The sequence below is a fragment of the Brachypodium distachyon genome, chromosome 4 (genome assembly GCF_000005505.3).
Source record: "Brachypodium distachyon strain Bd21 chromosome 4, Brachypodium_distachyon_v3.0, whole genome shotgun sequence".
Lineage (NCBI taxonomy): Eukaryota > Viridiplantae > Streptophyta > Magnoliopsida > Poales > Poaceae > Brachypodium > Brachypodium distachyon.
The window spans coordinates 48,323,848-48,334,186 of NC_016134.3; the positions used below are offsets into that span (position 1 = coordinate 48,323,848).

General features: G+C 44.0%; 2 protein-coding genes across 3 annotated transcripts; one reads left to right on the forward strand and one right to left on the reverse strand.

Annotated features, from left to right (window-relative positions):
• Positions 1–30: 30 nt before the first annotated feature.
• LOC100841785 lies at positions 31–6,781 on the reverse strand. 2 transcript variants are annotated; one of them, XM_024455382.1, is made up of 14 exons: positions 6,549–6,781; positions 6,060–6,159; positions 5,846–5,973; positions 5,547–5,751; positions 5,339–5,451; positions 4,934–5,017; positions 4,810–4,858; positions 4,630–4,721; positions 4,098–4,227; positions 3,868–3,944; positions 2,140–3,797; positions 1,477–1,830; positions 672–1,404; positions 31–433 (listed from the first exon to the last, which is right to left on the reverse strand). In XM_024455382.1, coding segments are annotated over exons 1-13 (3,531 nt in total). In that variant the 5' UTR covers positions 6,551–6,781; the 3' UTR covers positions 31–433; positions 672–865. The 2 variants fall into 2 exon arrangements, with proteins under 2 accessions (XP_024311150.1, XP_024311149.1); XM_024455381.1 differs by lacking the exon at positions 6,549–6,781 and having other exon boundaries at positions 5,547–5,706.
• A 636-nt stretch (positions 6,782–7,417) lies between these two features.
• Positions 7,418–8,680, forward strand: LOC104584815 (NEDD8-specific protease 1). The gene has a single exon (XM_024455356.1). The coding sequence runs from the start codon at positions 7,501–7,503 to the stop codon at positions 8,227–8,229; it is 729 nt and encodes a 242-aa protein (XP_024311124.1). The 5' UTR covers positions 7,418–7,500; the 3' UTR covers positions 8,230–8,680.
• Positions 8,681–10,339: the final 1,659 nt, after the last annotated feature.

Genomic DNA, 10,339 nt, shown 5'->3' on the forward strand with positions numbered 1-10,339 from the left:
AAAAGGAAATGTTCTACGGAATGTTCCATGTTAACGCTAGTACACAGAACCTTATATGAGAACAGCAGACAGAAGGTATTTAACAACAAGGTTTAAATGTACTCAAATCTTCAGTTTAATACCAAACAATTGTCAACTGAGCTATAGATGATAGTCAATTGCTTTCGGTTTAGCAATGCCATGTCCCACACCAAAACATGAGCTTCTGTGCACCACAAGAGCTATCAGCGGCGGCAAGTTACATATTTCATGTACAAACGACTCTTTCGATTTCCCAAGGCAAAAAAACATTTGCACAGCAGCTACCACGGCGAAATAGAACAAATGTTAAAAAGTCCCTTGGACAAGCCAGCTTCCATCGCACCAAAACCACACATGTATCCATATACTTCATGGGTCACCTCTTCATGTATGGCTTTATCTAGAAAGGAACCTGATGATGACCATGAAAGGAAACAACAGTCAGTAACATAGTGTGCCAGCACATCCGGCAACTTCCAGTTCCAGAAACCTATATAGCACAACTCTAATTGAACAATGGAAAAGGTGCTGAAGTCTAACCAAAACTAACAAATGCCTGAAGCTATACAAATTAACACCAACTATTCAGGTACAATGTATTGGAAGCTAAGCATAAATACACACACATATCATAAGGGGCTAACACATACCTGGTGCCTTGGGAGGACTGGTTAAAACTCAAGTTCATGTTGGTCCATTTGAATCAACTGCCTTCCAATAGAACACTCATTGTACCAGCTCATAAGCACAACCATTAGCCAGCACTGTGCAACCAGTTACTTTCAGAACGAGAGACGAGCTCAAGTTAGGCACAGAAAGGTCAGATACGCATCTTCCAAGACAACTAAAGCCCATAGGTTCTGTTATACATATCATTTGAACCCAGCATGTGAAAGTTGCTAGCTTCAGATGGATACAACATCCTCGACATGTCCGACATGGGAACATTATTCCCTTGTCTCAAATCACTCCAGCCATCCCAGTGACCATTTGCAAGCTGTGAGTTTCTAGGTTGTTGGAGTGGCATCTGTGCATAAGGCGATAGAGAACCATGGTTTTGTTGTAGAAGTCGGGATGCCAGATAATTATCATTCATAGGGTTGAATGCATCCTGAACATGGTCTGTATATCTGAGATTTTGATGAGAGGGCATGCTCTGTTGCATAAGTAACTGAAGCCTTGGATCGTTGTTTGATGTTTGCAACTGCGCTGGAAAAGGAGCATTTTTCATATCCAACCCAGAATCACCAACTCCTGGCATCCGCCCCTTGCCCACAGCCAGTATAGCAGGATCAATAAATTCTATATCACTTGTGTGTCTCGATATCTGAGGTTGATACTGATTGGTGTGGCTACCAAAAAGATTATCAAGTAGACGAGTTTCTGCGAAGCATAAAAAAATGTTTGAGAAACTGAAATTGGTTTTAGAGAAGCAAAAAAGTTAAGCAAACAGACCTGAGTATGTTGAGCCATACGCCTGGTTAGACCCATTTTGGGATGAAAATCCAGCAGAAAATGCAGAAGAAAAGCCAGGAGGGATATTAGAACCATCCTGTGATGAAAATCCAGAATTAAATCCACGGGGCGGATTAGACCCAGCCTGGGATGAAAATCCAAGAGGGGGATTAGATCCAGCCTGAGATGAAAATCCAGAAGAAAATCCATGGGTATTCAACATATCCTGAGATGAGAATCCTGAAGAAAATCCAGGAGGGGGATTCAATCCATCCTGGGATGAAAATCCAGGGGGGGGGACTCTTGCTGGAGCCGAAAATCCAGGAGGTGCGGATATTTTAGACCTTGAAGTGCCTGACAATGAAAAACATCAGTTACCGAGTCATTTCACATAAAAAATATTATAAAATACAATACAATAATAGCAAATAGATTGAAAACCAATTCACACGCGTTACAAGATTTACATGCTCAATCAAAACAATTGAAGTGCACAAACGTTGTATATTCCTTTAGCATGCAAGTTACAACATTTGGTTTGGTATTATTTTGGTAAAACAATTAAGATAAGAAGATAATAGAAATCCATTAAAAACTTCAATTTAGTACTAAATGCATCATTTCTGATGAGTGAAATACAGAAGACACAAGTACAATACTCACCAGCGGTTGGCATATCGGACATAGTAAGAGGATTGCTCTTTGGAAAATCTTCCTCTGGAGATTGGAATGCAATGCCATTCTGATAAACATTGCCATGAGAATTCTGGGATAACAAGCTGAAATTCTGTTCACTACCACAATTTCTGAAAGATGAATCTGGGAAGTTTCGTTGATTATCCTGTCTAGCAAATGAAAATCTAGACTCGTTACTGCTGCCTTTTGATTTCCATGAAGGCCCATTGAAAAGTACATCATTCTTTTCAGATTCGTTAAGCATCTTAGCAAAATTATTAGCAGTCGAATACGACTCATCCCATGGATCAAACTCCAAAGACAATATGTCAGAAATTATGCTGCCCTCATCCTTATTTCCACCTACAGCCTTGCCAAAACTACCTATGTTACCCGTTCTTACTGCATCCAGTACTCCATGCTGATGGCTTCTCAAACCAGAATGTTCAGAAACCATGCCAGGAGCATACATTGTTCCTAACCCCTCTTGCCGGAGATTCAAAAAGGCGGAAGTGTTGTCAGTCGAAGATGACAACCCAGTTTGCGTCATGGTACTGGAAGTTCTATCACTTGTCGAAGTACGGTTAATTTCTTTATCATTCCACAATGACATATGTGGCGTATTAGCAGTACGGACATATGATGAAGATAATGCCTGATCTGCAGTATCCAGCATCCTTGCATGGGGTTTATCAGTGGCCACAGAAGAATTCCAAATGTCATCTAAACGAGAAGTCACACCATGACTTTGCAGCTCTGAACTCCAGTCAAGATGCTTATCAGCACTAGATTGACAAGAAAGTGCAGGGTCCTTATTTCCTGATGACAAAAACTCAGCAAGCTTCGAATGAGATGGTTCCTTGTTCAAATTTTGACTCGATGGTATCACGACCGAAGTATCTAGAATTGCATCCAGCTGTTGCTTTTCTGCCATACTTTGAACCTTATCTTTGCTATCTAAAGTTACTGATGACACCCCAACAGATAACTTCTCAACTTCTGTGTCCACAGGTCTACTCTCGCTAGCAGTTTGATTTGGCTGGCTGTTCATAGCTCTCAAAGTTGTAGCACCCATGTTAATTACTTGGTGGTCACCATCACCACTCTTTACATCTGAATTAGATATTGCTGAACGTGACACGCAGTCTAAAAGACTCTGCTTGGAAATGTTTAATGTTGTGTCTTTCTTTGGTGATGTTAATAACTTGGACGCAGGCTGGCTTGACTCCGTTGGCTTTAAAGATGGTGAAGAAACAAGCTGTCCATTTACAACTTGCTTTTTCTCACTCCCTTTCAACGGCTCATCTGATGCCACAACTTCATCATCATTCCACGCGGAGGGTATTGTAGAGAAGTCTATGTCCAATGACGACTCCAGCGATGTCACAGCTTGGGTTTCCTTTGCAATACCAGGTCTATACAGCTTCAAGGTTTTGGACAGACTATCCCGTTCCGATAAATGTCTTCCTTCAGTCATTTTGGGTACTGTGCTTGTATCATCATTCCATGAAGAAGGTAGTCTTGCACTTGGAATCATCGAAGAACTCGGAAATGAATTACTATGTGTCTCTGATTTTGATTTTATAAGAGATTGTGAGGATGTCACCTCTGTTGCTGGTGTCCTTGTATTTAATTCACGATGTCCCCTGTGCATACCAAAAATTTAGCAACAGAGTGCATTCAAAATGTAACATAACATTCGATGAGGAACCATACCATGAAGTAGCTGGTGGGAGCGTGGACCTCCCAGAACTACTGTTTGGAGGTGACAGTCTGGACTGGCCTGTGGTATTCTGCGGAGAAGAAGGGCATCAATTTAGCAACATCATGTGCAATAGACCAATAAAGGCAGAAATAACCAAGAAGTTAGTCACACAGGAAAGGAGAATAAAATCAAGAAAAAATTGAACATGTCTTCGAATGGATCCAATATTAAAAAAACATACAGATGTTCCATTCTTGATGGTATGTTTGGCTGAAACCACTGCACTGTAAGAGAAATCATCTGCTGGGGAAGGCAATACAGTCCCTGAACGTCTTTGAGACACAGTAGACGCCATTTGAGGAACCCTACTCCTGATAGAAATATCAGAGGATGAGTCAAAATATCAATTGAGTTACAAAGAGTTTAGCTTTTTTATCTCATAGAGACAGGACCTCACCAGACCATTCAACTACGATGAGTTTAGCTTTTTTATCTCATAGAGACAGGCTCTCACCAGACCATTGAATTACAAAGAGTTTAGCTATTTTTATCTCATAGAGACAGGATCCCACCAGACCAAACCACTAAGTGCTCTAGCAATTTACACATCACATGGAGAATAGCTCACCAAAATAATATGCAATATTAGACATGCAGAATAAGTCAGCTAGCTCGTTTTTCCCGATCCATTTTACTAGGCTACTTGTGTAGGGAGAAGTGGAAAGATAGACACGGTGGTTTGATATTACAGGTTAACAGAAGTTCAGTGTTACCTGGTATATGCTGAAATTATCTCATCTTTAGTGAAACTATCCTCCTGACTGCCTACATCATGCAAATAGAGACAGTCTGGATTCCCACATGTCTGAGAAAAAAACATCAAGAAGCGCTGAGAAAGATAGCACTATGTAGTGCTTGTAAATGAAGTTGTCAGGATGGAGCCTCAATCATACCATGTTTCTTAGCCACGCATGACAATATTTTGTAGTACCAAAGCATGCTCTACAACAATCAAGAACCATTAGAATAACAATATTGCGTAAAACTGCTAGAAGAAAAAAAATGTATAAGGCTAACCTTAACACTTTCCCTTCCAAGACAAAATTGTGTACAGCCTGAATACACCGGATGGCCTCTTCTTCTTTGGCGTAAGTAATATATCTGATCACATATCACAGTAACAACTAATGAGCCATTTGTTTATATCAGTTTTCAACTCTACATTTTCGGAGAATAGGAACGTATTGATAATCCTTTAACAATGAGCAACTAAATTGCTCCGAGCACACATGATGGACATAGCAACAGGCTTCACTTGTGGACCTTTCATTTGCAGGAAATGGACATTTCATTCAGGCTTTCTTTTGCAGTCTACTCCAAGAAAATTGATGATTCACAGAGAAGTTACTAAAACAAAGGGCAATAGTAATGCAGATGTGAGGGCATATGAGAAGATCATTTGTGCCGTTTGTAGAGACATACACGCTGATACCGTTGTTTGTTGATGTCTGCTGGGAAGGAGCCCCAGTCGGACGAGAAACTGAAACCTTCAGAACCTTTCCGTACTGACCAAAGTATTCCCTGCGCTCAAGTACCTAAAACAAAGGACAATAGTAATGCAGACGTGAGGGCGACAATCAATAGGGTCGCTTGGCTTGACAGAATTTAGATGTGAAGATATTGCGCTTACGCTCTCATTGCATAAATTTGCAGGAAGCCCAATTATGTACACGAGGTTCCTCTGTATAACTCTGACGCTAGCGAGATGCTTCTTAGCTTCCACAGTCAGTGCCTTTGACTTGACCTTCTGGGTCTTCTGCTTCTTCTCAGTATTTTTATCTGTTACGGTCCTGTATCCATCCATCGGGAGAGAAAAAAACCCGTAAGTTGTGAGCCTATCATCGAACACACAAGTGGACAATAAGATTTCACGCATATTCACTGGCCTAAAAAGGGCAGAGAATCGAAAGTTTGTGGAGACAGGCATACCTCTCACAAGTGGCAGCCATCTTGACGATCCTGTCCTTGTCGTAGCGCGTGCGGCACGCGGGGCAGCGGCCCTCGGTGTCCTCCTTCTCAGCCATGTCAATGATGTGGTGCCAGCACCAGACACAAATCTGCAGAGAGTCGCAAACAGAAATGAGATACAAATCTGCAGAGAGTCGCAAACAGAGCATGGGGGCGGTGGTTATGAGTGTGTTACCTCGTAGCCGCATTTGCAGGGCTTGAGTTGCTGGTCGGTGATGTCCATCTCCTCGGCACAGAGCGGGCAGGTGCGGTCTCCGTCGTCGCTCATGGTCATCCTGCGGCACACAAGCACACCCCCAAAGGAAGAGAGTCGTATCAGCAGCAATCCGGCAGCAGGAGACCACAACAGGCTACCGACTACCGAAATCGACACAAGGGCAATCCCAAAGCTACGAGAAGGGCGAGATCCCAAACAAGCACAAGAGAATTCACAAGGCGCACGCACGCATGGGGGGCAAGGCAATCCGAATCGGCCGGATTCCACCACCAAATCGGGCGTCGTCCAATCCACGCACGAAAATTCCGAGGCGGATTAAATCGGATTGTGGGGGGCATACGCAGACAAATCAGATTGAACAACCTAACGCAGGGCCTAAAATTTGCGACGGAAGTGCATCGAATCTAGGGCAGGGGGCGTGCGGAGGTAGGGATCGGGCGAACTCACATTGGAGGTGGATCCGATGGGGCGGCGGCGGCGGCGGCGCTGGAGGGCGGGCGGGCGAAACCCTAGAGGCGGGGCGGGGCTCTCTCTCTCTCTCTCTCTCTCTCTCTCTGATGGAATCGAGCAGAGGGGTGTGGATTGGGTTGGGGAGCGGCGGAAAGGAGGTTGGACTTTTTCGGTGGAGGAACGAAGAAGCGCTCGCTGGGGGTCGGGTTGGGGAAGAAGAAGAAGGAGAAATGGGTTGGGGATTGTTTGCCACCACTCAGCCGCTGGATCCCCTCCTCCTGTGCCCTACCATGTGCCTTCTTGCCGCCTGCCTCCCCATTCTTCTTCTTCTTCTGTTTCCCTTTTATGCCGAATTGCAAACGAACCGGCTCGTCTATTTGAGTGAATCTTATAGAGTGCGGAGATGTATCACGTTGTCGTTAGCTAACGGCTCGACCGGATCTTTTAAAACGCGGAGATCCATCCCGTTGTCGTTAGCTAACGGCTCGATCGGATCTAGTATCACGTGGAGATCTATCTGTTTGTCGTTTGCTGACAGCTCTATCGGATCTGTCCGAAGACCAAGATATATATCTTCTTGCCGCTACCATGCTTCTGGTGGTACGTTTAAGGAAATGTTAACTAATTGAAATCTAGCAGCCTTCTATGCAGTGATGCATGTTGTTAAGAGGGCGGGAAGACAAGGGGTGGCCACATGATGGGCTGCAGAGTTGTGCATCTGCACTAGATCTGGACTCGGATTATTTCCATGAAAATAAAATACAGAAAAAACCCACCGCTATACATACTCTCTCACCTACTCACCCCACCCAAGCGTGACACCGACGCGTGGACCCAACATGTCATGCTAAGCAGCACTAGTAAATTGCACGCACACCCCTGCATTATTCTTCTGTCAGTAACAGTCCGGTACATCTGACTCGTTCGTTCCCCTCTCCGGCGGATCGACATGGACGAGCGCGTGCTGAGCTACGGCGACGTGGTGCTGCTCCGCTCCGACCTGGCCATCCTCCGCGGGCCGCACTTCCTCAACGACCGCATCATCGCCTTCTACCTCGCCCACCTCTCCGCCTCCTTCCACGGCGACGGCGACCTCCTCCTGCTGCCGCCGTCCATCCCCTACCTCCTCTCCAACCTCCCGGACCCGGAATCCGTCGCCGAGCCGCTCTGCCTCGCCTCCCGCCGCCTCGTGCTCCTCCCCGTCAACGATAACCCGGACGCCTCCGTCGCCAACGGCGGGTCCCACTGGACCCTCCTCGTCCTCGACGCCGCCACCACCGACCCCCAAGCTCCGCGATTCGTCCACCACGACAGCCTCCGCGGCTCCGCCAACGCCGCCGCCGCGCGCCGCCTCGCCCGCGCGCTGACCGCCGGCGGGGCGCCGCTCCGGTTCGTCGAGGCGCCCACCCCGACGCAGCGCAACGGCCACGACTGCGGCGTCTACGTCCTCGCCGTCGCCAGAGCCATCTGCGGCTGGTGGAGGAGCAGCCGCCGTCGGGAGAACCAGCAGGGCGGCGGAGGTGATTGGTTCGCCACGATGATGGAGGAGGTGGACGCCGAGAGCGTCGGCGCCATGAGAGCCGAGCTGCTGCAACTGATCCATCGCCTCATCCAAGACAAGGAGCAGGAGGAAGAGAAGAAGAGCAAGGCCGGGGTGGAAGACACTTGTGGTCAGTGAACTGAATTCCAACTTGTGTAGTTGTGTTCATTGTCTGTCTAATTCTCAACTCTGAAGCGAGAATGGAAGAACAAGTAGAGCTTGTGTAAGCAAAAGTTTTGGCAGAGTTTCATGGTGGAGTGTTAATTCTTGAATCCTCAAGTGAGATTGGAAGAACAGCAAGTAGAGCTTGTGTAAGCAAAAGTTTTGGCATAGTTTCATGGTGAAGTACTCAAGTGTTAATTCTTGACTCGGGTATGCATTGTTGATGCTGCTGCAATTTTACTGTGCTCATATGTTTCCATGGTGATGGAGTATGGAATTTGCATGTATGGATCACAACTGCTCGGATTTCATGGGTTTTTTGCTTGGTATCATTCTGTATCTCTTGGTACTATGTAATATGTATTTTCATGTCTGTTCTTTTGGAGGCTCGAGTTTTTACCATGAAAATTATATGTTTGCATATGGATGGATCACAAGTGCTGGGAGTTCATGGAGTTTAGCTTTATGATGATTGGCTGAGTTATTGTTCTGTAGTATCTCTTAGTAGTTGGCATGTGTTCAGGTTCTACGTTTCCGGTTTGTTTTCATTTCGGAAAGGGAGCTTTTATTGGCTAATCAATTGCATGCTCAAGTTGTTTTCTTAGTCTGTTGTTAGCAGGTGGAGCATTTCTGCTGTTTGGTGTAGCTTTCTGTTAATGCAAATTTGTAAATTGAAATCCTTCAAAGTATAAGGCTCTGGGACTTGAATCCTGCCAAAATAAAATATTGTGATTCTTGCTTAAATATCTTCTAGATATAAATGTTGATATCAATCAAGCTTCAGTTTGACTCACATAGAGGCATATATGGATCAACATCAATATGGTCAACCCAATTCACGGTTTCTTATATCCTCTTCATTTTGGATTGATACTCCTAACACTTCTTGTCCACATGCAAAGCAACCCATTATAGAGACCAAACCACAATCATCAACTCATGTCTCATTTGTCATTTGCCAAACATGCTTGCTTTCACATGATGCTATGATATCCCACAACATATATGCCATTTCATTAATCATTTGCATTGCCATCTTTTGCTTGAACTAGATTGTTCCATAATCTTCCAATACAACAATAAACAACTTTGGCTTTCACTTTAACACTATGTGGAATACCATCAAGTTTGCTTACTTATTGAACCTTTGGATACTTATTAATACACCATTCACAAGTATATGCAATAGACTCAATTTCCTGCTCAACATTTAGCAAACTTATTAGACCTTTAATTATGTTTCATTCAATCAACCAAAACCCACTAAAGGGCTAGATGCACTTTCACGCTTGATTCCATGTTTGAGTCCTGCAAATCATGATTCTCGGAATACAAGTGGAACTAGGTTAATAGTAAAGGCATATGTGACGGAGGTTTGCAAGTTCCTCTCTTTTTAGACATAAGTTGGCGGTATCAAATGATCGATAACGACCGCAGAATTGGAAAATCCACATGATCGATACGATTGTCTATCAGCCAGAACGACACCTAGCACAACGTCCTTTGCCAACCAAGAAATAGATGATCCACATATATACATTTCTCTGTAACACTTTGATTGTAACATTGCTTTGTGTTACTATATGGGATATACTTGTCACACATGCTACATGTGTTCTATTTACGTGTTACAACATAGTACCACTTTGTAACATTTTACTTGTAACATTAACTTTTGTGTTACTATAATCAATTGTTAGTAACACATTTTCATAAAACAAGTGTTTTGTGTTACTACAGACACCTGTAACACATAGTTTTATGTTACTATGAAATTTCATTGGAACACATTGATGAATATGTTACAAAAAAGTGTTACGATATCCTTGTTGTGCAGTAGTGAGAACAACCAACAAATCATATGAAGCAAAGGCATCATTGGACTCATATATATGCTCAGTAAGAAACGAAAAAAACTGTAGCAAGCAATGAAAACTAAATAGTAGATGCAAAAGAGAACTGCCAAGATATAATATTGGTATTGTCATCACAGAGAACCAATGCAAATAGCAAGAATCATGGAAGGATGAAATAATTAATCATCATCGCACAATTCCATTGTCTCAGTGCAAATAAATATCTATCA

Bases quoted from the DNA above. Each gene is read 5' to 3' on its own strand.
- LOC104584815 (XM_024455356.1), top strand. From the start codon at position 7,501: ATGGACGAGCGCGTGCTGAGCTACGGCGACGTGGTGCTGCTCCGCTCC.
- LOC100841785 (XM_024455382.1), bottom strand. The intron at 4,228-4,629 runs GTAACACTGAAC...TATTTCTATCAG, and splicing joins ATAATTTCAGCATATACCAG to GAGTAGGGTTCCTCAAATGG. The intron at 3,945-4,097 runs GTATGTTTTTTT...TCTTCTCCGCAG, and splicing joins CCATCAAGAATGGAACATCT to AATACCACAGGCCAGTCCAG.